Source organism: Typopeltis vanoorti, chromosome 12 (genome assembly GCF_054136105.1).
Source record: "Typopeltis vanoorti isolate ZY-2024b chromosome 12, IOZ_Tvanoo_1.0, whole genome shotgun sequence".
Classification (NCBI taxonomy): Eukaryota; Metazoa; Arthropoda; class Arachnida; order Uropygi; family Thelyphonidae; genus Typopeltis; species Typopeltis vanoorti.
Window position 1 is genome coordinate 107189374 of NC_143560.1, and position 27763 is coordinate 107217136.

At 35.6% G+C, this 27763-nt stretch overlaps 1 protein-coding gene across 1 annotated transcript in view; it reads left to right on the forward strand.

Moving 5' to 3' along the window:
* The window catches only part of LOC150101116 (acetyl-coenzyme A synthetase, cytoplasmic-like), a 45559-nt gene that overhangs the window by 12567 nt on the left and 5229 nt on the right, over positions 1-27763 (forward strand). The window contains exons 3-14 of the mRNA XM_090402084.1: positions 4787-4890; positions 5007-5079; positions 5220-5295; positions 5416-5536; positions 5742-5857; positions 13144-13336; positions 14817-14950; positions 16722-16854; positions 17876-17932; positions 19540-19620; positions 21071-21179; positions 23830-24029. Of these exons, the coding sequence (XP_090258210.1) occupies positions 4787-4890; positions 5007-5079; positions 5220-5295; positions 5416-5536; positions 5742-5857; positions 13144-13336; positions 14817-14950; positions 16722-16854; positions 17876-17932; positions 19540-19620; positions 21071-21179; positions 23830-24029 (1397 nt within the window). The remainder of the gene's footprint in view (positions 1-4786; positions 4891-5006; positions 5080-5219; positions 5296-5415; positions 5537-5741; positions 5858-13143; positions 13337-14816; positions 14951-16721; positions 16855-17875; positions 17933-19539; positions 19621-21070; positions 21180-23829; positions 24030-27763) is intronic.

The window sequence follows — 27763 nt, forward strand, 5'->3', positions numbered from 1 at the left end:
TAACAGACGACATTAATTTAAGCGTTAAATTTGGAACATAGTGTACATGGAAATAGTGTAGTATGCCATTAAAAAATAACTTCGTAAAATGTTTTAAATTGGTAGCTAAATTCTATCATCCTGGTGAATGATTTTCTAAAATAGTTCTTCTCTTCCGTCTAAGACAGGTTGAGTCTTCTCTTGAGCAGGCTCTTCCAGTCTTCTCTATTCCTTGCTGTTCGAAAAAGTTCCTTATGTTCTGCATCCCGAGATGTTCTTTATTAATTTCAGCCAGGTAATTCTTGGTCTTCCGGGTCTTCTTTTTTCAGTTGGAAAAGTATTGATTAGGACATTAGGAAGTCTGTCTGCGTACAGTGTGTCCAAACCATCTCAGTTGTTTTCTAATTTTTTTCTATTATGGTTTTATACAATAGTTCTTGTCTGACTGTGATGTTTGTTTTATTTTCTATCCAACTTGTTCTATTTATTTTTCTTAAGCATTTCATTTCAAATGCCAGCAGTTTTTCCTCCTCTCTTTTTTTTAACTGTCCACGCTTCTGCTTCATAGACGACTGTTGGTATAATTATTGCTTCATATAATTTGATTTTGGCTTGCTTGGATATCTTGTTTTCCAGATTTTCTGTAATTTTCCCATGATGGTCCATCCTATTGCTATTCTGTGTTTGATTGTTTTGAGTTCATCTATTGTTTCTGTTAGTTTTGATCCAAGGTATATGAAGTTGTCTACTTGTTCTCCGTTTAGGGTGGCTGAGATGGTAGTTCCGTTCCTCCCTATTTTCATCACTTTTGTCTTTTGTATATTTATTGCCATGTCATATGTTTTACGGGTTTCGTTTAGCTTGTTGATCAACTTTTGTAGTTCATTTGGGTTTCTTGCAAGAAGGACGAGATCATCTGCATATTTGATATTATTTATGTTTAAACCATTGACATTGATTCCAGTCTCATTGTCTATTGCCTTCTTTACAACTTCTTCTAGATATGTTGAATAGGCATCCTTGCATTACTTCTTTTTGGATCTCTATGGGTTCTGTTGTGAGTGTGTCCTTCTAAAATGACTAAAATATGGCTAAAATAGTTAGCCATAAAAATGTATAGATAGAAAATTTTTAAAATCGTAATATTTATTTTATATAGACGCATTAATCGAATTTGGGTATAGAAAAAAATTATGCATTAAACGTAGGATTGCTGTATTTTGAAAAGTTTGTTACTCGTGTTCACAATTTTTTTTTTTTTTTTTTTTTTTGGGAGCGGGGGAAATGATATTTTATCTATTCAGAAGTTTTGGAAATTTTATAAAAGATCTTGATTTCATCACCCTATCCCAAGGTAGTTTCGCCACTTCTACGCAGGCATTATTACAAATGAGCAACGATTATTTTTCAATTCTTCATACTAAAAAAAAAAAATCTTTAATTGAATAGTTTCCATATCGTATTTTTACCTCATCTTTACAATATGCTGAAGTTAAACAAAGTCTCTTCCAGCGACGGTCCTGATTTAATCGGAAATCGTTGTGGATAATCACTTTTTCCCTTACCCCACCTTAATGGTAGGGATTCGCTCTATACATCGTCTACTAGTTCTTTGACATTATTCACATAAATTGGCAATCGCAATTAAACCTCACTAAGTAGTTAATCTGTTGTTAATCCCACACATATACAGCCACCATCGTTAAATCCTTTAATATGTACCCTCAAGAAGTGAACAGGATACTATGACGTGATGCATTACTAACTTCCTATCAGTAATTCTCAAAATCAATTTCGTATCGGTCAGGATTGCAGTATTAGATCTTGTATTTCGGTCTTCCAAGACACTTCAACTTGATCAATTGGTCTTTATTTTGCTGTCTTGGCATCAAACATCTTTTTGCTAACCTTTCCTTCCATTATGTTAAGTATCGTAACTATGATGTCTTTAGATTAGCTCTACTTATATTTTTCAGTACAAAAGTGCCTTAATATTTTAATTTTTCATGATTATCATTGATATCGCTTGCGCATATCTAACTTTTTTCTCAAACTATCTGGCGTCTAGTCTTCCATCAACTGTTATCTCTAACCAATTCTCAGGTCCATAACTAAAAATTCGTTTGAACAGTATTTTGGATACTGATAAGTTTGTTCTAATTTCTCTTATTCTGTATAAATTCATTGAAATACTCACTACCATGCTATCTTTGCTAATTCTGTTTTCTATTTTCCATACATGGCTATATTCACTAAAAATTGTGCCTTCACAGCTGGAATATTTCCCTCGTTTTAATAGGCGCTTCTTTCAAGATGCAGTTTTCGATATTCCTGTCTATTTTTATTGCAGATGGTATTAGATTTAGTTAGGGAATCCTGCAGTTTTTCAGGAGTTAAACATCAGCCTAAATAAAGAGACGAGTTTATCTCCAATTTCGATACCAGTCCATGTTGCAGATCCTGCTTTGCCTTTCCAGATCTACAAAACTTAGGTGCAGATTCTTGTTTATATTCCCACGATTTTTTACCGGTCTTATTGAGAATCTGATCCCAATAACGCCTTGAATCCATCTTAAACTTATTAGATTGATTTTTTTTTTTCCCTCTTCCAGAATTTTTCTTAGCATCTTACCCGGAACATTCCAAAGGTAAATTCCTCTACTTCTCTTCCAATTTATTTTATTTATTTCCATAGATAAACACTCCGAGGGCTCCTGTTTGCATTCATCTTGAATAGTTCCCGCAACAGTTCTATCACTGCTCATCTTATCTAATATTTCAAAAGTAATCACTCCCTACATAGATATGATATCTTTAATTTCATGTTGCCTTTATCTTTTCTGGTTCCTATTTCAGTACTCTCTCCTCCTGAACATTTTACCATCTTCATATTTATCTTCTGCATTCTTACTGGTCTTCTCATTGACTTGTTTAGACATAGCTGCTCTTACATTTTTTTATTTATTTATTATTTTTTTTAAACTGTATTCTCTCAGGAGAGCTATCGACTTCTTGTTTGGAGCTTTTGATATGCTTTCTTTTCAAGACTTCGAAATTCCTTGTGTCCATCATGAAGTTCGAATTTTCTAGTCTTACAGAGAACTTCACAATACGCCTCCCCAGTTTGAATCCCTTTTCGACGATTCAATTCCAAGATTTGTTATTTCGAGCTCATTTTTTTTTCTTGGATAATCTTGTGGTTGTTACTTCGAAAAGCTGAACAGCATTATTTTTTTAAAAAAAAAAAACGTTTCAGTATAATTTTATGTTACGCAAACTAAATGGTGATCACTTTGTTTCAAATCTCCTCTCCTCCGGACCTGAGTGAAGATATTAGCATCGACTACAACATAGTTAAGTTTTGTTTTCCATCATGCGAGTTTGTGTGCAAATTCACACGATGTTCATTTTTTTGTTATTCATTAGTAACTTATTGTTATTGATTAGTCATTAGTAACATGTTACTAATGACTAATCAGTGTCCCGAACGGAAATTCAGTAGGTACTTCAGTTTTGTCCTTTTCCGAAATTACCAAAACGTTTCAATATGCCTGGCATTCGTTTTAATTTTCAAGGATCAGCTTTTTCATTTAAATTTTCTTTAGTAGAACCTTGTATGGGCCAAAGACAAGTGTTTCACTGTCCAGTTCCTCATTTTGAAACTTGCGTACTGCTTGAAATTGGCTCCCATTCAAGAAATTCGTGATGAATGCCATCGTCACTCCTTCCTTTCCCTGATCACTGCTGGCCGAATATATCCTTATACTTATTTAGCAGGATCTCATCTTTTTCTTGGTAACCAATTTTGTTCGTATGGTACTAGTAGTTCTTTTGCCAGTTCTTCTCCGTTGATTGTATTGACGGTGCCCTTCTTAAAATTCTGCTGGCGTTTGTTTGTTGTTCTGGTAGCAGACTCGAGTGTTATTCCCTAGTCCAGATGGAAACAGTAGGGACGTTGTTCAACCCTAGCGAGCATGACAATTTCATTTGTGCTGTACAACGTGTTTCTAACGGTTGCGCTACCTGAAAGTTCTTTCTCATTAGATGAAAGCTACGGTTGCTTCTCTGTACCCTTTTTTTTTTTTTTCTAAAGCCTAGCTTGCTTCGGTCCTTAAGCAGTTCCGTGCGCTTATTTAACAAACTGAAGTAACAACAATCCTTCCTGTTCTGATTCCCTTGAGGGAGGTGTTATCTATCAGTAATTCTTACTGCCTTTCTAAGTTTTAATAGCTACTGAGTACCAGCTATTTAGTTGCTTTCATCCCGGTCAATAGCTTAATTAAAGAATAAGACATTTTATGTGATTCTTTTGAGTTCATCATATTGCTCAGAGTATATACTCGAAAATGTTGATATTGTTCGATATTAATACAAAAAAATTCTTTAAAAATAAGTGGATAGAAATGAAGAAAACCTAATGTCACATACATTTGAAATCTCCAGTAAAAGGAGTGAATAATTTTATCTCCCCCTCCCCCAGAAAAGCTTTCGCCACTGGATACTGACTATCTCGACGTTTTTTTTTTTTTTTTTTTTTTTTTTTTAAAATCAGACTACTACCGCAGAGAAAGCATTCCGTCAGCTTCAGAGGATTTAAGCTTCATTTTGTAGTGCCACTGATTTCGCCCTTTGATTTTTCAGACGCCATCCTGCTCAAATTTTATAAATAAAATTGTTACCACTGTCATACCGTGTGGTTTTGATTTCCCTTTTACATGTAACGCTATCCAGTGAAATATCAAATGACTTCAATTTAAGTGATTCTGATTTTTCACTTAAGTTAAAATTTTCTTTTGGTTAATTTCAGGGGTTAAGAAAGGAGACCGTGTCGCCATCTACCTTCCGATGATCGCAGAATTGGTAGTGTCACTCTTAGCATGTGCACGTATTGGCGCTGTCCACGCCGTAGTAGTGAGTTCCCGATTTACTTTTACGTCAGAAAAATATTTCTTAATAAATTGTTTACATTATTATATTAAAATTCAGATATCATGTAGATACAGCGAACTGTTTAATTCTATTTTCAGTTTGGAGGTTTTTCCGCCGACTCTCTGGCTGAACGAATGCTAGACGGAGAATGCAGAGTTTTAATCACTGCGGGTAAGAATTAGCATCTTGAATCGATTACTGAGATCTCAAGTATAATGAATAAAATCGAAAGATACGAATGTATTCGATCTGCTGTAATACATTGAGAAGTAACTTTTCTTTGTAATGCTGATCTATTTTTGTTTTAATAGATGGAGTATGGAGAGGAACCAAATTGTTAAATTTAAAAGATGTTGCAGACGAAGCAATACGTATCTGTTCAGAAAAGTAAGTTTGAATAATTTGAATTCTGCAGTCAACTTAAATTTATGAATAACTAAATTATTATTTTAGTTATTAATCTTAAACTAATGGATCCAAAACAATTAAATGCAATTTATTTTACAGAGGGCATCACATAACAACAAATATCGTTGTTCGCCATCTTGGACCTCCAAACAGTCACACCTACAGCAACGGTTGCGATCACGTAACTCTGCCAGCGAAACGACCCTGTTACCACCTTCAGGTTAGTGTAGCAACTTGTGTTAATTTTGCACGATATGTTAACTTGACAAGCACCACTATCGCCACATCTAAATATAATTTGGCTTGAAAATATTTGCCTTCTTTTGACAAGCGAAGAACATGCTATGAGTTTTTGGTTTTTCGCAGTGTATTATATTCATTTTTTCTGAATTTAATTTTATTAAATGTAACACACTGATTTGCAGATATCTTGGAATAACAGTTGCGACGTCTGGTGGCATGAAGAGATAAAAGAAGCAGACGATATCTGTGAACCTGAATGGCTAAATGCAGAAGATCCTCTCTTCATACTGTTTACCAGGCAAGTTACTTAAATTAAACTTTCGAAATGCATGTCTTTACTCCAATGCCACAATGTGGAAATTGGAGGGTTAGGCTGGTAATGAAGCACTCAAAGCTGCTTCGGAGTGTACAAATCAGTTACTTATATTTTATTTTTATTTTTCGAATAAAAACGCATTTGAGTTTTTCCCCAGTCTTTGCCCATATATTTTTGCTTGTTTTCATATGACTTTGGTTGTTCTGGATTAAGGAGGATGTTAGGAGTTGAATGGGAAGGATATCGAAGTCACTGATATTGCACCATTTAATGCCATCCTTCTTTATACGAAGGATTTGATCACAAAATTGAAACCCGGTTAAGTTTTGCGACTGCATTCTAAAATAATGTTGCTGAATCTGTGGACTGTTGGTTGATTAATTCAGTCACAAGTTTCATATAAAATTGATTGGCTTTCTTCGTAAAACATTTTGCTCTTTCAGTTACACTTCACTGGTTTCTAAAAATCCTCATGTTTGTATCGCCTAAGTATGCCCACGTTTCTAAATACACCGTACTTAATACGCTTTGGACTTAGGGAATTTCAGATACAACTTCCGACCGATTCTTGTATTGACTTTTATTGAAATTATGTTAGGTAATAAAATTAAATCCTTAATATTTGACACGAACTTAAAGAAACAGATTAAGATGGTTCTCGAAACAATCTACAACCTGGCGCCTTTCATTATTCTAAAGTGAAGTATAGATTGAAACAAAAAAAAAAAAAAAACGGAATACAGCAGTGGACATTTTTTCCCGTGCAATAAGCAATTTTTCCTTGATCTAATTCGATAATTCTTCAGAAGATTTATAGAATGGGTTTTATGAATTTGATTAAAATAGCTACGCTAACGAATTTTACCAAGTGTTAGGTTCTCAATAGCGAAAAGAAACCCGTATGCTATGTGAAAGAAAATGAAATACTACCCAATTACAAAAGTAACTGTTTTTGGTTTCGTAGAGTAATGAAATACGAGGGTAGTTTTGAAACGTTCTCGGCTTAATAACGAAAAAACGCATTTATAATTTCAAAATTATTTTTCTTTTTCAACATAATCTCCCTTAAGACTAATACATTTATTCCAGCGATGCTGCAGCGCCATTATCCCATTCCTGTAGTGGTTCTCAGTAAGATCTGCAAAATACCCCCTCTACAGCTTCAATCACCTCTTGATTCGAAGAAAAACACTGACCAGCGAGGAAAGAACTCAGAACCCAAACCTGGGGAATAGGATTGATGTTCCAACAATTCATAGTTGGGATCCCTTAATTTTCCCATTGCCAAAACACCTTCGTGGGCAGGTGTATTGTCCTGGTGAAAGATGATTTTTTTCTTCTGCAAACCGGGTCTTTTCTCACGAATGTTTTCGTCTAGTCTGGTTAAAAGATCGGAATAATATTCCCCGATCATTGTTTTACCCTTTTCAAAATAATTAATAAACAAAATGCCTTTAGTATCACCAAACACCGATGCCATGACCTTTTCCTGCTGATGGAACCGACATTGTCTTCTTTGGCGCTAAACAACCGGCTTCTGTCCACGGTTTGGATTCTGGTGTGTAATGGTGAAGCCAAGTCTCATCCATAGTAATAAATTGATGCACAAAATCAGTTTTATTCTTGTTAAAATGCTCCAAACACTGTTCAGAGATTTTCATGCGAGTGCGTTTTTGATCTGCTGTAAGCAATCGCGGCACCCATCTTGTGCAAAGCTTTTTCATTTGCAATTCTTCATGCAAAATATATCCTACACGTTCTTTTGAAATAACTATAGTCTCAGCAATTTCACGCACTTGGACTCGCCGGTCATCCAATACCATACCGTGCACTTGATCAATGATTTCTGGTTTGAACGTCCTTCACGTGGATCATCTTCAAGGCTGGTACAGCCACGTTTCATTCGAAGTACATAAAAGTTTATAGGCGCTCTTCTCCTTCGTTTTAGACAATTATGAAATGGGCTACCGAGTTTACGCTAGTCCATTTCTTAATTGTCGAAAACGAAGGAGAAGGAGTGATTATAAACTTCGAATGAATTTCTTTTTGGCTTAAACCTTCTTTTACAAAGAATTTTTTATGACCGCACGATACTCAATTTTATCCATTTCAAGGGATATAGACAACACTTTGGCTTCAGACAAAGTGTTGTCTATATCCCTTGTTGTCTATATAGACAAACTACTTAATAGAATGACTTGCAATTTCACATGGATGCTTATGACAGAGGATGTACTAACTTTGAAAAAAAAATTGTGCCGATAGTGTCGCCATCTATGGTCGAGGCTGAGAACTGTTCAGACACAACCCTCGTAGCCTACTTGGTTATGCAACATTATAGGAATATTGTGTTGACTTTGGGCAATAATGCCCACGTTGCAGTATGAACAATGAAGATAGTTTCTTAAAATTCTGTGAGAAATGCAACCGCCGATATGTACCACAGTCGATTACGGAACAAAAAGTGATTGACCCCCCCCCCCCCCTCTCTTAAACGGGTGCTGTATGCGAGGTGAAGAAGCTATCCAGACAAGTAGAAAATTGTCGGCTTATTCTTTAATTCTATTCCATCTCTTCTGCATGGTGAAGTTTGCCAGGAGACAGATTTTGAGATAAACACGAATCACACGAGCCCTTATTCATTTTATCTTCGTGAAATATCATGACTAGCCTTTAATGCTGAACAACAGCAACAAAAGTTTCAGTGCTGTTAATGAACATTTTAACATCAGTCTTAGAAAACAGATAAGCGAATCTGTAATGCATTCAGTACCATGAAACTAATGGCACGCTAAATACCATTTTTTTTTTTTTTTTCATTAAAAAGAATCTGAAGGCCACATTCATTTTAATTTAAGACTATTTTAGGAGCATTACGAGCATTTAGTTTCTGTAACTGTTCAGTTTCCTATTTCTAATGGCCAGAGTTTGCCACCATAAAACAGTTTTTAATACATTATAAAAAATGTAATTGTCTTCCCAATAACGAATAGCATCGCGTGCCGAAATCGCTGAAGCATGGAAAATTATACTCCTGAAGAGCTTTCACAAAATATTCCTCTTACAGCGAATAGCTGTAAGAGGAATATTCAGTTGAGAGCTTTGTAACAAAGTACATTACATTAAGGGTGTTTCTGGACATGTGCCAAAATTATGAGGGAAAACTCTCCAACTAAATTGGCAATTTGTCTTTTACCAAAGGACAAACCTCTACAAATGATCCTTCGCATCCAGATGTTATTAATATAACCACCCAAATGCAAGACTTGCCTACTGGCATCATTCATCTAAAATTTCTCACTCCATGACAAAAAAACATTCACACTTTACCAAGACCTACTTAATGCATATCTATGGGATTTTTATGACGAAAAACTAGGGAATTGCTTAGTCCCGATGGTATTCCCCATATTGCGCTGAAACTTTGTGCTTCAGAATTAACACTTATCTTATATTTTCTTCCTTAGTCGACGTCTATCAATAGGAAAGAATAGCTGAAAATAGGGTAGATTGTAATCTATCTTCCATCAATGAAGCTAGCCTAGATTCAACCCATTCCAAAAGTGACCTCGGCGAACAAAACCTAACGCACAATTGCCCTTACATCAGTTCTGTCAAAAGTAATCAACAGAATTGGCAGTACACAGCTAATCGGTGACCAGAAATATTTTGCTCTCTCTCGATCCTCAGCCGATCTCCTAAACTAGAACACAAGCTATGGAAAGGTTTCAATTACTATTTCTAAGACATTCGATAGGGTCTGTCATAAATTGCTTTTGAGAACTATCACCTAATTGTTTCCCTTCTCTCTCTTATTGTGTCGCCAGCCTTTCTTTTCTAGTCATTCATTACATATCGTGGTTGATGGCTTCTCTTCAGATTTCTTCACCGTTATTGGAATACACCAGGGCTTTATACTTGCACTCTCCTGTATATCGGCCTTCTCACTGACCTCTTAACAGCTAGTCTGATGCCAGTACATTGTTTTGTCTTCACTAGCATACAACTAGAAGCTGCCAGATGTTCCAAATCCAATAACTTAAAACTTTTAGATCTCCTCGAGTAGGGCAAGAATAGCCTTGTGATAATGCTACTAAAACAGTCCAATTTTCTTTCTCCAAGTTCACTTTCCCTTTACTCTTATTACTCACCTCAAAAGGGATCATCTTTTGACTTACCTCTATTTTCTCCTGATACAAACGCATCTCAGCCTTGAAAAAGTTTTTCAGTTGAGAGCATTTTCTCTCGCCTATATCGATCTATAAAATTTCAAATCTGCCCAGTCTTGGAATACCGGGGTAGTGCACCTAATATCGGATTGACACTCCTTTTTGAAATTCACTGCAATGACTTATCTCAGACGTTCTTTCTATACAAACATTATATAATTCCTTTTTCGTTCACATTTTCATGGACAATTCTGAACTGGCGGCCATCATTCTTTCTATTTTGTTCTCATCGGCGTAACTAGGCTTTTGGCAAATTCTTGGGCAAGTGCCTATTTATAGTATGACAACTTCAATAATTGTTGAATTAACCTGCTACTGGCTCCTTTGGCAACTGTTTCAATGTCAAAGCGTTCTTACGCCTTTGCTGGTAAACACGGTTACAGGAAAATTCATCGAAAAGCGAGTTCATCGAATGAACAATTCATCGAAAATGCAATTCACCGAAAATTTTAAATTTTGGATAATGTTATGGTAAAAGTAATCCATTTAGAACAAAAACTGAACCATGCAGACAGCTTCTTGTACCAACAACTTCTAAGTCATTTAAGTCAGAGTTTTTGTAATAAAGTACATAATTTGGACACATTATTTCTTTGTCTCCCCGAATATAGCTGAACTGAAAACTGGAACGGTTCGACATTTTCTTGTAAAAGTTTCAAATAGCGAATCTGAGTAAAATTCATCCCATAATAATTGCTGTATTGAAGTCGCATATTACTATTAGCAACAGTAATAATAATGAAGCCCGCATAGCTCAATCGGTAAAAACGAAGCCGTTTAGTTAGAAAGACCTGGGTAGTTGGATCCCATTTACTCATACTTTTTATCAGTCCTGTTTTGCTAAAGGTAAGGTAGCAGGCGTAATATAGATACGGCTGGGCTTTTCTTCCGGAAACAGGCAAATCAGTCCCATGAACAGACATGAAACAGTTATCGAACAAGAAAGACTATAAGAACCATATTGTTCTATAATTTTTTCCTATGAAAGTAGCATTGTAATCTCCTTATTCATGGTTCAGGTTTTGTTCTAAATGGATCAATTTTCTCATAACATTTTCGAAAATTTAAAATTTTCGGCGAACTGTTTTTTCGATGAACTGCATTTGCGACGAATTGTCGTTCGATGAATTGCCTTTTCGATGAACTCTCCGGATACGGTAAACAGAGTCATTGTCCGTTTAAACTTACTGAACCAATTTTTCTTCTTTCGTTTCGTGCCCCCCCCCCCCTTCACATTATCCCCGAAGACTTCAACTTTCATCTACTCGCACACGTTGTCTATCACAGCACTGAGGTACTATAGATTTCTCAACCTTTCAATGTGGATCTCGTAGTTTATAGGAAAGAATTTTAGGGCTTAGAAATCATTTTCAATAAAAGTGTCAAATTCAGGGACTATTTTTACGAAGACCCTATATTCCATTGCGTTAAAATGCATGCGACCAAAACGAAAATATTATTGAATTAGATATCAGATTGAGTAGAATGAATGCTTAGACATTTTTGCTTAACTCAGCTAAAATAAATTATTGTTACAAAATTAAGTTCCTTGCAATAATTTACACTTGTTACTTAATACAAAATGGCTTGTACGTATTTTGTATTCATCAGCGAGTAGTGTCTACAGTGCACCACCTAAATAACTAGGTTCAGTTTGTAGAGATGTCACTGCAACATTAAGAAAATATTGTAAAAAGCTCACTTTTATTTCGATGCTTTTTCATATTAGAGAAGCTTTTAACACGGAAGAGTTCTCATCACTCCTCTACACTGATCATCTCAGTGGCTCGCTGCGAAACAGGAAATTATCACAGCTTGCCTTACCTCAGCGATAATCACTCGTTATGGCGCACATCATAATTTTCTTTGTGCTAATTAATAAAAAAGCTTTTCTTGAAGTATTCCCCCCCTTGCTTTCACCTTATCCCTGTGTTTATGTTTAGTGACTCGTAAATATGGACACAACAAAAATAGAATAATATGGACATTGCGGCCTAAATTGCATTGTGAACGTACCTACCAAAAAGTATGGCAACATGTCCCTTGTTCAGAAATAAAGCATCTGTTTTTTAGTATTTGAACTTAAAAGCACAGATAAAAAAACAAAAAAAAAGTTAGAGGACTCCTTAGAAATTGCATATTTTTACGTAGTTAAATACCAAGATGACTGAACACCGTAAATGCCACGTATTATTACTTTTCTTTGTATTAAATGCATTTTGCTTGAAATGAAATTCAGCTGGGATCGCTGGCACTCCCAAGTATAACTTATGCCTGATTTTCATATCCACTTTCTTTCACTATAAAATTCTATCTTTAATCCTTATGACACGGTCACAAATGTACTCAAAGCTTCGAGCTTAACCTAAAAGAACAAAACAGTATATCAAAACTTGAATCTCACTTTTAATCCCTTCGGCTGCGGGCTTGCATGTTTGCCGATGAAAAACCAGTTTCCAGCAGAGGAAACCTTTTCCACTTGCATGTAAGACCGGTTAACTCGCCTTAAGTTGAATTGCTCTTAAGTTCTTAGCATCCTAGACCGGATTTCATCCCACTTTTTCTCAACGAAAAGGTATCGTAGTTTATAACCGATTGAGTTAACAATCCTCGAGACATTTTTTTTTCCCTCTGCTGGAAACGCTGACATTCGTACTAAGACGTCTTTACTTGGAATGGAGTTGATGCTACACAACTTGATCGTAAAGAAAAACTAAAATTTGCGCTTTTGAAGGAATATTTTTAACTTTCCTGCACCTTTTGGTTGGCATACAACACAAAATTAATAAGGAAGTGCACGATGTCTGACAAATCATTAAGTAGTTGAAAACTATTATAAAAATGATTCTTATTTACTTGTATATTTTTACATTTTCCGTTATTCGCAAATTTCTCCAGTTTATTTTTAGTATTATTTCCCTCGCTTGGTCAGGAGTATCAGTAACGAAGTATTATTCAATTATTTTCTGATGCTTATGCGTGGCATGTTATGTTTTGATTACACACCAGGAAATCAATGTTATTTTTTAATTTTTGCAGCGGCTCAACGGGAAAACCCAAAGGTGTTGTTCATACCACTGGCGGCTACCTCCTATATACGGCCATGACATTCAAGTATGTGTTCGACTATCATCCCAATGATGTATATTTTTGTACAGCCGATATTGGATGGATCACTGGACACAGTTATGTGGTATATGGACCCTTACTCAACGGAGCATCCAATATCTTGGTTAGTATTTGTCATTTGTTTTAAGAAATAAAACCCATTTTCTTGCTATCCTATGTTAGTCCAAATTAGTCTGTTCTAAATATTATAAACTATGTAAGGATGTAACATTTTCAGTAGCTCAGATTTTAGCATTCCCAGTCATGGATATATCGGAAACTTAAGACTATTACTGAACGAACTTTGTTTTACATAGGATTTTATTTTCTCCTTTTTTTATTTTTATTAATTTTTTTAAGCACGTTTTCGCCCATAAAACAGTAATGTTTACCAGTTAATAACCTGAAGATTCAGACGTCGAAGCTATAATGGGATCCGAAAGTACAACCTGTTGGTTTTCAAATCAAAACCTACTGTTTAAGTTAACAATATTGAAACAATTTTGCAAAACGTTGTATTGCAGCGATAAGACACGACTGAAATGTTTTCGTTGTGTATGTGTGCGCGCTTAGCCACTCTTTACTGGAATACAGGTGCAACAGAAATTATTTTAAAAACAATATTGCCTTTTTTTAGAAAAGGCGAGTGGTTTTAAACATTAAAATCTTAATACGTGAAGAGTATATTCTTGTTTGCTGTAATAAACGGAAGTTAATCATAACAGAACTCATTCATGTTCTTGAGGAATAACCCTGCTGATAGCATCCGGATTGCCGTTATTTGCACCAGGTTGCCTGGTTATTGCATTACTTTACAGATAACTCACGCCGGGATTGCATTTTCCTTTCACTTTTAAGGTTACAGGACGACATGCCACAAGGAACACCTATCAGTATGATTGCGTTGTCATGTTTGCTCATTCAAATTCCAACAAATTAATAATTCAATTTTTCACAAAGAAAACGCACGTACCTTCCCTTCAATCATAATGTTTAAAATAATAAAATTACTCTTCACGTGCCTTCAACAGTTATCTAGTGTACTCAAATCTCTTCATTCGCTACGAAGTTAACATTTGATGCATAAGCGTGTGGTGAAAGCGGGGAAAGTAGCTCAGTTTGATAACTTATCTCAAGTTGCTCATGCAACTTGAAAAAAAAAAGATTCCCAAACCATAACGCCATTAAGAATCCACAATGCATTAACTGATGCTGTAACTTGGTCATTTTTAATGTGACATCTACAAACATGAACGATGTCCTTGACTAAAAGTAGTCCGTTAAATATTTATAACAATCATTTGCTGTTTCATTTCTCCAAAGATTTCATATTTAATTTTAAGCAGTATCACATTCTCATGTGAAATGGTAATAAAATTTCGTAATCTACAGATAAATGTTCCAAATTTTAATCGTGAATCAGTTACTTGAAGCCTTTTTGAGCAGATGAAATGGGTATCATCTAATCTTTCTCAAATGCGAAAATCTGTATACGATTAATTGATGACTGACCGTTAAAATACAGCTACAGGTTTAAAAAAAATCAATATTGCATTAACAAATTGGTTTTCGTAATAGTAATTAGGATAATTCTTATTCCGTAGTTTGAAGGCGTCCCCACTCATCCGGATCCGGGCCGATACTGGGCCATTGTAGAAAAGTATGCTGTGTCCAAATTCTACACAGCTCCGACCGCAATCAGAGCTATGATGAAATATGGAGAGGCTTACGTTAACAAGTAAGTACAGGCTTCCCCCAAGTATTTGTATTGTAGTTTTAACCCGCTTTTAGATAATAGCAACCTTTTAGTTAATTATTCGTTTTGAGGGATATAATTATCAAGTCCATAATCGCAAATATTTCAACTAGCCTTTATTCCGATTTCCATGTGTTTCGTGTTTTGGGACTATGAATTCCTAAGTATCTCATTTTTACGCTTTCATTACTCACTATTGCATTTCTTTAAGTGTCAATCGCACCTAGTGTTTGAGCATATTAACGGGTTTGATAATTAGGAAATTTTTCTTCGAGACCAAGTTTTCCCTAAAATCATTCCAGGCATGCAGTGAGTCGTCAGTAACATTTAACTAACTTCCATGCCGTAGCAGGATTTGAACCTGGTTGACTAAGATAAGCATCTCCCAACAGACTATGGATTGTAATCCCACTACGACAGATGTTTGCATATGAATGTCTGAATATTAAAGTATCGAATGCTTTTTTTGTATTGATTCCGATATTCGTACTACTTCGTGTGTGTGTGTGTGGCGGGGGGGGGGGGGGGAGGTTCGTATTATCCATAGAAATACGAAATACTGTTGTGTTGTTAGTATTTTTCTTAACTTCTGTTGTTTGATACTTGGAGCCCATTCATTAAGATTTGAATATTATCGCTTCTGTTATTTGTGCTGAAGCTTTCTTCTTCTAAATCTTATTCTTAAATACTGATTTTTAATATATTTTGTTGATCTTTGAAATATTTTATCAGTGAAGCAAAAGTTCATTGCATATCTTGTGGTAAATGCACTAATTTTATAGCTCCTTTCGTTTCTCATCTTGCAATTACTAAAATTTCATACAAGCAATATTTTCTATACGGTAAGATAAGAAAAATAGAAGCATGCATCCTCACGTGTGTATATATCCAAGTCACTCGGAAAATCGGTCTAGTGCAGTATGAACTTCGCGAACTAAAAGAATTCCGTGAAGCTTGCATTTACGTGATGTGGTTTTTTTCATTACTAATACAAAACCTGGAGATTTTTTTTTATTTCATTATAACAAAAAAATAAATAAAAATTAGTTATTAAATGTTTAAACCCCGTCGTGACGTGTGTAAATTAATTATTCATTCATACTACAAGAAACTACACGTGTTTTTGCATAGTTCAAAACTATCTTTTTTCCAAATCTCAAGTTTCATTCGTGTTTTGAAAATAAGTGGTTACATTTTTTGCCTAAAAATTGACGCATAATACTCGCACAATTGGATCTCCTGTTGAAACGGAGAGGACAGAAGTGCCTTTCATAAACGGAAACAAAGCTGTGCGCTGTATTCAGGTTGGATTAGTTCTTTTGACAATGTCGCCAAATTTAAATTGATTAATAAGCAAGGTATTAATTAATCTCGCAAGTAAATCGCATCCACTCATAGTAGTTGAAGATAACTACTCAAGCTGAAAAATATATCCAACCAACTTTTACCTAAATAACTCGTGAAAACTCCATTATAGTGGAATCATACTAGTTTTGCTTTTTTGCATATTCCTTCAAAATAAAGCACTATATGAAAATTTTTTTATAATGTATGGAAACTAGTACAAGGATGCATTATACTGTTCATTTAGGACAGAAATTGTATTCGATCAAGCATACCCTTAGGGTACTGCTTTACCTCTCGCTACTGAACCTCTGAAATAAAATTTGTATTGTATGACTTCATGTTCATTCCATATTTAGATATATCGGTGTGATTTTTATTAATATCTGCTTTTTTTATACTTAACTAGCTACAATGTCGACACTCTTCGAGTACTGGGAAGTGTTGGTGAACCTATCAACCCAGAAGCTTGGCACTGGTACTACAGGGTGGTAGGAAAGGGAAAATGTTCAATAGTAGACACATTCTGGCAGTCTGAAACGGTAAACAATTTGTTCATTGCTTACTATTTATTTCTGTTTCTCGTTAGTGCCATCTCAGAATGAAACCATACTTGTCTATGCATTCATTTCCTGAGTTTTACGCTGCAGACAGTTCGTTTTATGGAGTCGTGCAGAAAGTGATTTCATGTAAGTAGTTAAGAATATGTAGTCGTATCGTTATTCAGTTGGATAAGCAGACAGTTACGCGCCATTCATAAAATTCAACTCGGAAAAAGCATTTTAGAGCTCAAATTCTTACCTGATCCTGGAAACCATGCTTAAAAACAGCCATTTAAAAAAAAATTCAAAATTCTTTCACAGCACAAAAAGAGGTTTTCCTCTCTCCCTTAACGTATGATTTGAACGTATTATTATATAGTACAAGAGTGCAGTGATTCCCATGTCATGGTGTAAATTATCTTCGTCGACCTGTTCGTGATAAACTTTCTTAATGAAAATTATAATTTTGGAATCTTGGAAAAGTAATATAAATAGAATGAAAAGAAAATTTGACAACTCTTATCTTGTCCCAATAACTTTAAATTTTACACAAAGGTCTGGGACTTGCCATATTAGCAGCTACTATCACAGCTTTAAGGACAAAATGCAATTCTCTGAATTCTCCAGAACTTCATCAATCACTGGAGTATAGTCGGAATGATATTCGATTATGGACGCAGTCAATGACAGAACTATCATTTCTTTAACATTGATATAAGAAACCACGTAATCCTCCTGGCTGATACGTATTCTCCATGCATGCGAAAACCAATAGCAATATTTGCATCGAAACTTTGTGATATTCACAGAAGAATGATTAAAAATAGTTCTCTCGTAGTAAATTCTCTACATTCTGAGAAGGCATTAGTTTTCAATAAGATTTCCACTCTGCAGTGGAATGTAATCCAAGTCATAAAATTATTTATGACTTGGATTACATTTGTTTTTACATTTCTATCTCTTTGATTATTTACTTTGCTATTAAATAGAAGTCTGATCACTTCAATTAATTTATTTTTAGGGTGGTCACGTCCTCACGCCCCTTCCAGGATGCACACCGATGAAACCCGGATCTGCCGTAAGTTCATTTGAAAAAGTCTACGTTTCATGTAGTAAATGCCATATTTAATTAACTGTAAAGTCCATACCACAAATTTTATCGAAAGTTACTGAAATATTAAAATGAATCGCATGTAGGTTGCCTGGTGCATTTCTAGCCAATCCCCTAGCCATATTGGAAAGGATATGAAAAGTATACTGCAAAAGTGCACAAATTCATCCCATGCAACAAATTATTTCTAAAGTGATAACAAAAAATATTACTAGTGCATCTTGTCGAAACTTAATGATAGTCATCAAGGGAAAGTATTCCTTACAGACATACTCATCTGATTATTGGATGCCCATAAAATTTCCCTAAGTTTGTAAACGACAGTAATCCATCCTGTGACTGTAGCCTGTGTTCACGGGGCCGGTTTGCTGCTTGCGGGATGAAAAACCCCAGATAAACTACAGGAAAAACCCTGCTATTCACGCCCAAGACCGGCTAACTTGGCTATGGCTGAGGAAGATCCTTAGCTGTTCACATCATCGACGGGAATCGAACCTAGGACACTCTTTTCCCAGGCATACGGTTGCGAAGCGCAAAGCCCACTAGGTTAACCGCGCGGACACAAGGTACACAAATATCTGTTCACAAGTTGTTTTTTTTTTTAAAAAAAGGTCAAAATTAGATCGAATCTATTTCGAGTACTTGAGCTGAATTCCATGGTCGGGTAGCTAATCGCACTTCTGCTGTTACTAGTCTTTTGGACTATTACTAATAAAGCAGAGCCAAAAACCCCGAGTAAACAGAACAAGCTTATACTGAGAACCAAAAACCTCAATCATTAACCCTAACTGTCGAATTTGTTTGAAAATTTTTCACTCTACGTGAAATCCTAATTTAGTTGCCTTAACGCGTCTTGTCCACTTCCCCTTTCATGTTAAAGACCTTGTGCATCTTGTCTGATTTGGATTTCCTTATTTTTTTTTTACTAAAATTATCTGCGTCTTGACCTTCCATAATCCATTCTCTTTACTTGCATTCACTTGCTCTCTGAAGCTGGCACAGTTTTTCTTTCTGCGATAAAAAAAAAATTGTTCCTTAAACAATTTCAAAATGCCTTAAACCTAAATTAATCTATAGTGGTGCTCAGCGTTACTGATGATACTAATCTAAGATTACTTACAGTATCAAGTAACTCTCGATCGTTTATCTTCGCTGATATTTACAGTGTATTGAAAGCAAACTAAGGCATAACTCGATTTCTCTCAGTGGCCTTCTCATGAGTGATGCTAATATGCCATATTCATCTTACTGTTTGACTTTTCAAGTCTTTCAGCCCTTTTGTTTGTTTTCATTTTTAAATCTATTGAATTTGTTATGTTCCAGATTCCCTAAAAATGATTGGTCATAATTTCGGTTCATTTACTTCCAGGTATTATAAAACTTGCGGAAACTAAACACTTGTTCATGAATATATTAAACGCTGTGTATTAAATTTAATACTTAATAAAGTATTAGCTTGCCCAAGTACTTAATTGTACAAATTTTATTTGCTATTGTATTATGAATAGTAGCAAATAAAATTGCTGTGGTTCTTAATCTTATTGCAAATAATGAGAAAGAATTCTTTCTTGCAGACATTGCCATTTTTTGGAGTGGTTCCTTCACTGCTAGACGAAAATGGAAAGGAGATTAAAGGAGAGGGAGAAGGCTATTTGGTATGTATCCCAGTCAAATTATTTGAGTGGGTTATGCATGAATGCAATAATAATAAAATAAGTCTTGAAATAAGTGGTACTACTCGAAGTACAAAAATTATTTACTATAAATGATTCGCGTACCTGATTAATGAAATTAATTTTTTCCCCCATTGTAACCCGTTGTCTGTAAAGAACAACGCTGAATAAGATGATAGCAACTTGTTTACTTTACGAGGTAAATTTCCTTTTAAAAAAAAAAAAAAAAAAAAATTACACGGACAAACTTTATTGCATTAAATATTAGGACACGAATTCAATATCCTGGGGAAATGTATTCTCTGAATGAATTAATTAATGATCCGAAAAAACACTACAATTACCAAGAAATATTGAGGACAATTTTAGGTAAGATGCTGATTGGCTTTTCATAGAAATTAGCAAAGCTAATTTATTTTTTGGGTGTGTGTAGCTGTACTATCGTTCTAGGCTCGGATTTGCAATCCGAATAATAAATAGAACATTTTTTATTTTTTTTTACGTTTATGCTGGGGTATAAGAATCCTTCGCACTATAACATGCTAATCGCTGATATACCTGATGAAAAAGTACGTTAGCAGAAAATTCAAACCAGCTAGTCAACCTCATAATTCTCCCACACCCTCGATATTGAATATAGCTAGCAAAAATCTGCCATATAAAGCAGTTATATCGAAGGTACGGTGATATAGAAAAAACCGGAAGTTATTTTTAACGTAACTCATGTGACACGCATGAGCACAGTAATATTTGAATTGCTGTTTTAACTTTAAATAAGTTTTTGTTTTAATTTATCGGAAAATACTTGATTAATTATTTTTATAATTCAGTTCTTGCGTAAAGTACTAGTGAAATACATGAATTGCCCCGATAAAGCTTCCGAATGAAGTGTCAAATGGCCTATTTCCTAGAAATATGCAATTCCTGCTAATTACAATTAGACATCTAGAAAGTGTTCTTTCATAATTTATTCTTCACATTGCATCAGTTTGCATTAACGAACAAAAATACGGAAGCGTGGTTTCGTTAATTTGAAGAGAGAAACAAAAGCGATATGCGCTCTTGGCAACGAATGGCAAATTATAGAAAAGTGCAATTTTTCGTTTTAAACGATCGGTAATTAGTATTCGTAAATAATTTCAATTGTAATCGAAAATCTAAAATTCACGTCTTAACACATGCAGTATTTTTAATCTAGAAACAAGCTTCTTAAATCATTTCCTGCTCATATATGTATCCTCGTGGATACTTAATATATCCCCCCCCCCAAAAAAAAAAATTCGGATCCACTATTCCAGCGGTCGCAGTGTTTATACAGCAGAGAAGTTTTTTTTTTCCTTCGCCACTTGAACTAATTGGCAAGACATTATTTTTAATGTTTAATCGTTTTCCTTTTAAAGATAATCAAACCTATAAATTCTTTTTCATTTAGGTGTTCAAGCAGCCCTGGCCAGGCATGATGAGGACTTTATACGGAAACCATGAGCGCTTTGAGACCACTTATTTCAAAAAATTCCCTGGATATTACTGCACGGGAGATGGTGAGATATTCCTCTTGTCTGCAGTAGATGTAGTAACACTTTATTCGCCCTACAGATTAGTTGTTTACGTAACTATTTTTACAGCATTCTAATGGTCCTTATAAAGTTTATTTTCTTAGGCCTAATGTAACCGCAATCATCCAACAGTCATTCGTCTCTCGTAAATTTTAGATTGAGTTTGAAAACAAGTGCATTTCTTTATTCCAGGTCTCCATTCAGAAAACTAAAGCTGGCTGGAAACCTCTAAAAATGAATGAATTCGATTATTTTTAACAATAAAGAAATTATTTATATTAATAGTTTGGAATAATGCTTAATCCCCACGTTGGAGAGGTTTTGCTTCTTGAAACATGTAGGCAAAGCTACATCAGATGAGAAAAGCTGATCCAAAGAGGAATAGAGAATGCCACATAGTACATGGGGTGGGGTGAATTGCATTCTACACAGCTACTCATGCAATCGAAATGATGTAGTTTATTACACTATCTACGTTTGAAGTGACGTAATTTATTATTCTGTGCTCATTTTCAGAAATCTCCGATCAATTCAGACGAGACAGTGTAGGTACCACACTATCTCGCGAGTTTTATTTTTCTTCCTGTAGAAATATAAAGAAGAAAAATTCACGAAGTACGAGGCTGGTCTGAAAAGTTATCAGCCTCGATCATAGATGGCAACACTATTGGCACGATTTTTGTTTTTCTGTGTTCGTATGTCATAAGCATCCATGTGAAATTGCAAGGCATTCCATCAAGTAGTTTGTTTTATACAGCTGTCTGAAGCAAAAGTGTTGTCTTTATCCCTTGAAATGGATAAAATTCAGTATCGTGCGGTTATAAAATTCTTTTGTAAAAGAAGATTTAACGCCAAAAGAAATTCATTCGAAGTTCATAAAAGTTTATGGGCACTCTTCTCCTTAGTTTTCGACAATTAAGAAATGGGCTGCCGAGTTTAAACCTGGCCGTACCAGCCTTGAAGATGATCCACGTGAAGGATGTCCAAAAAGTGTAACAACACCAGAAATCATTGATCAAGTGCACAATATGGTATTGGATGACCGGCGAGTCAAAGTGCGTGGAAAATAACGTGTAGGATATATTTTGCATTAAGAATTGCAAATGAAAAAGCTCTGCACAAGATCAAAAACGCACCGCATGAAAATCTCTGAACAGTTCTTGGAGCGTTTTAACAAGAATAAAACTGATTTTGTGCGACGATTTATTACTATGGATGAGAATCCAAACAGCAGTGAAAACAGTGGACAGAAGCCGGTTGTTCACCTATGCCATGACCTTTCCATCAGCAGGAAAGGTCATGGCATAGGTGTTTTGGGATGCTAAAGGCATTTTGTTTATTAATTATATTGAAAAAAGTAAAACAATAACAGGGGAATATTATTCTGATCTTTTAACCAGACTAGACGAAAAAATTCGTGAGAAAAGACCCGGTTTGCAGAAGAAAAAAATCATCTTTCATCAGGACAGTGCACCTGCCCACAAAGGTGTTTTGGCAGTGGGAAAATTAAGGGATCCCAACTATGAATTGTTGGAACATTCACCCTATTCCCCAGATTTGGCTCCCTCCTAACTTGCATCTCTTCCCAAAACTAAAACTCTTCCTCTCTGGTCAGCGTTTTTCTTCGAATCAAGAGGTGATTGCAGCTGTACAGGGGGTATTTCTCAGATCTTGCTGAGAACCACTACAGGTATAAGGAAGGTTTGAGAAACTCAAACCCTCCTTAGACCTGTAAGAAAGATCCTACCTCACTCCCTCTTAACTTCTGATAATGTTCCTATTTCTTTTTCAAGATCGTCTGTCTCTTCTTGGGTTGATTGTCACATCCAGTTTATCCTGGCATAAACATATACATAACTTGCTCGGCCTCTAAAATGCTAGGCGTTCTTCGCCGGTCAGAACATCACTACTTTCTCAACTCCTGATATTTATTCTCAGAGCCGACCAACATGAGAATATTGTTCTCACATTTCTAGTGCTCCATCCAAGACCTCCCTAAAAATTCGTGATATTCAGAAGATAAATTCTTTTAATAGGTGACTCTTCCCTAATAGGCTCCCTTCAGTCACTTTCCTCTACGAGAAAGTAGCCATTCCTCTACAAGAAAGTAGAGGAATGGTAGTAGCCATTCCTCTACTTTCTTCTAACTATGTACGAACTAAAGCTACTGGCCAGCAGTCATACACTGTCCGACTCCAAGCATACTGAGCAAACATCTCATCTACCTTCTATCTATTCTATTCCCTCCCCATAGTTTCTCACAGAGTGCATTCAATTCTTTAAGAAACATAAGAATAGGCTACCCTATATCCTTAATCACTTACCCACTGTAGTGTTAAAGGTCACGTGACCTTTTATGTGTGGAATCATCATAAAATAAGATAAGCAATCAAAGATTGAACGGCGAATTCATGGCCTCTGTTGTATTTACGGTTATGACCATGCAGGTTTTTGTCATTCTAGTGATGGGATAGTTTTGAGATGAAGCGGACGGTGCTGTCGGCTAAATGTTCATCGCAAAGAATTCAGTCTGAACGTCTGATTTTTTTCTGAATTGTGACTTGTACTTAATATATCCCCCCACCCAACTACAAGTGCAATTAAGTTATAACAGAAGTTTCAACTTTCATTTCAGGAGCCAAGCGAGATTCCGATGGATACTACTGGGTGACTGGTCGTATGGATGATATGCTTAATGTTTCGGGTCACTTACTATCGACCGCAGAAGTTGAATCAGCGTTAATAGAACATAAGGCAGTTGCCGAGTCGGCCGCTGTTGCTCGTCCACACCCGCTGAAAGGAGAATGTCTTTACTGCTATATAGTTCTCAAAGAGGTAAACTTTTCTTTCTACAAAGTATTTTCATGTTAAATATTTGATCAGCCGATCATAATGCTTGGTCTTAAATTTTAGCATTAAGATTTTGATTTTGTTTTAGCTCTGAGAATACTCTCAAAAGTTCTGTCGATTATTGAAGTTTTAATTTCTTTTATTAACCAATATAAATACAGCATTTGTGAGTACAGATGAGCCTCTTCGGATGCACCTGGTCTGCAATGTCAAGAAAGGTGTGCGTCATTCATATCTGAATTCCAATTCTGATGATTCAGGAATCCGGCATGATACGTACGTTAATTAATACTATAACCAATACTTTCGTTATGCCATTGGCATAGAGCCATTATTCTTAGAGCTCGGTAGCACTTTCCACTCAATGTGTCGCGCGTGCTGTTCCATCCATCAGTCAGGTCCATTGTGCCTCAGGATACGCTTTTGTGACCGATTGTCTCCTCATCAGATCGATTAATGAACACCAAGCCAATGCCTCCCAAGTGGTTAGCTCGAGTTTTTTCTGATTGTTGGACCATTTTGACACACCCTGGACACCAATGAACGTGGATTCCCCAAAAAAGGAGTTTCCTGTTGCTAATGAAATACGTCTAGCATCGATCACATCTCTGTTATTTCATTTGCGCTGATTGGCACATGATAGACATGGAATACAGGCTATATCTGCCTTCTGCCTCTATGAAATCAGCGGATTCCGTGCAAAATTTAAGTGTACCTAATAATAAATTCCCCACGCAGTGTATATTTGTAGAAACTTTATGTAAGTGTTTAAACAGGAGATGAAGATCCAGGATGTACGATAGCACTAAAATTCGTGCTTATTCAAATATGGTGGACTGAGCCATTCACAGCTAAACATCAGTCCACGTGATCCGATAAGCGATAATCTCTCTCTGAACTAATTATTGAACTTCGAGGTATTTTAGCCCAGTTTCCATCGTATCGAAAGTCACCAAGAGGTGTGTTAAAACACCCGCAAAACATTCCTGGTCGTGAAGTAACCAAAAGCTGCTGCATATGGGACAATATCTACCACATCATTTGCTGAAATGGGTCCAATATCTTGGTCATTTTGGTCAATTTCTTTCATATAATTTTTTTCCTTCTAGTTTACATTTTTGGAAATAAGTAAATCAAATTCCTGCGTTCGTTCACCGCTGTAAGCTATTATTAACAATACTTTCAACATATGTTACTGTGGCTTGCATTTAATTTATTTGAATATTTATCAAAAATATCACTTAACAACCTGACAGTTCCGTTTTTTTTAAATTTTTTTTTAAATTTTTTATTTTTTATTTTTTTAATTATTGGAATGTTATTTTGGATTACGGCGTGAGCAACTGAGGTCAAATTTTTGTCTGTTAATTACGTGTTTGTTCTAGCAGGTTTCTGTTTTGTAAACCAGAAAATTTAATTTTCCAGGAGTAAAATTAAACCCGTACAACTATCTTCTGAGCATTAAGTTAAGAATGCAAAGAACTTAACAACTTAAAATAAGTGCACGCATAGCGCACTTTCTTTAAATGAGGGTCAAATGATCCTAGTGATCTTGCATTCAGCATGCATTTATATTGGTTGCACATAGAATCATCTAATATTCTACAAGATGTACAAATTTTGATATTCGCTCTTCGATTTGAACGTAGATCGTTCGGTTTTCAAAAAAAAAAAAAAATCATGCTTCAAAATTGAAAAATGTTATCTTTTGATACCTTTCCAAACGAAATGTCGATTGAGTAATCATTGCTTTTATTACTGGAATTTGTCTTGTTTGGTATTTATTCTCAAATTCTGATTTCAACTTAGTTCTGCGTTAACTACCAGCAACACTTTCCAGTAAAATAATGTTAAGTATTTATGTATATTTTTAAAATGTCATGTATTTTGTCTTTACATATATTGCAGCATGATTTTGAAATCTTTTTCTTTAAAAGTATACGCTATTTACAGACCCCCCCAATAATTTGTTAACGATAATTTGTTTTTAAAACCCAAATGAGCAAGCAAAACGATAAACTGACGTTTCAAAAACAATGACGGCTAGAAAGTAACTTTCGAATATGATCATTGCGGCGATGTATATCATCCATACGAAAATTAAAAAAAAAATTAGGAACTTGGGCAATATTCACTTAATTGCGTGACATGCCTTGAGCCTAGTTTTTAAAATTATTGCAATATATGAGCGGAAAACCACCTCTGAAAAAAAAAAAAGTCCTAATTGGAAATCTTGCGGTTAATACTAAAGTACCGAATTGAAGATTTTGATGCGATGGGCATTATTTCCGATATATATTTACTTAGAAATATAATGCCAACATAGCAATTACAGGTAGTAGATAACTTTCACTACAGAGTGCGAAAAATCACTACGGCTCTTCTGCAAGTCAAATGTGTCCAAAGCATTATCTACATGTACGACCCGAGGTGGTTACAAACATTTTCTTGCAGGATACACATCACTTATTGTGGTAAAATTATTGAAAGTTTAATTGCATTCATATTCAATTATGGAAAGAGTCTGTCGTATGTATGTAAATACTAAATGTGAAATTTGGTATGAAATTTCCTGGAAAAATGAGCCAAATATTTTCTGTTATCTGTATCAGTTGGGATAATTCGGTACTATCTGGACTTGCATTAATAACGATTATATATTGCCTTAAAGGAATCGTGACAGAAAAAAAATTCGAAATGTTTGTTGTTCTAAAATATTTTTCATTTTGGAACAGCAAATAGTTCCATCGCCAACCCTTTGGTCGTGATTCTTTTGATCCGAGATTACTACTAAAGTTATGTGATCATACATGACAAATTCCAAATTGTATTTGTTTCATCAATTCAGGATTGTCAACTTAATAATGAAATACCGTGAGCTGGAATATTGAAAAGAATTATAAAACCGGGGGGAAACTCGCGTGAAAACTATTAACATTAGCATAGAATTTTAAGTATCATATGTATCATTAGTACAAGATCAGAGAATGGCAATTAAGCATTAACGGACAATTCTAAAAAAGCGCCACCTGAGTAGCTAATGGAAGATGATCATTCATCTTCAAGGCCACCTTTCCTAACTGGGTTGTTGGGGCAGCAGCTGCAAGAGGAACTTCCAATGGTCACGATCCTCCGCCACCAAGCTCAGGTTTTCTGGTGGGACTCCCAAACGTATTGAAGATTATATCCACCCAAGGTTTTGAATCTGATCTATCCAGCGAGTCTTTGGCCTCCCACCCTCTGGTTTTGCAAAGCGGGCCTGCTGGGGGAGCCTCTCTTGTGGCATTCTGATCAGATACCCGTGCCAACGTAACTGTGATCTCTCAACACGGAGAAGCAATGGTTGAGTATTGAGGGTTCCCCGAATTGCAGAGCTTCTGACTGTCGAGTATTGTCAGCCCCTGTAACCCCTCGAAGGAACCTCATTTCAGCTGCTTGGATTCGTGTCCGCATTCTTTCGGTCATTACCCAACTCTATCATGCCCATAGGTGAGGATGGGGACATAGACTGTATTGAAGACAGGCAGCTTGGCCTTGTGGCCTAACTCCCGCTTCAATACTACCGAACCGCCAAGCTCCCGCAATATTGCGCTTGCGATTTTATTGCTAAATGGACATCTTTTTAATTCAGCTAATCTTTTCTATCTCCCACAAAGGGGATAAACGTAAATCATCAGATCTCTTTAAGTTAAGACAGTGAAGTAAAGTTTCACACCTTT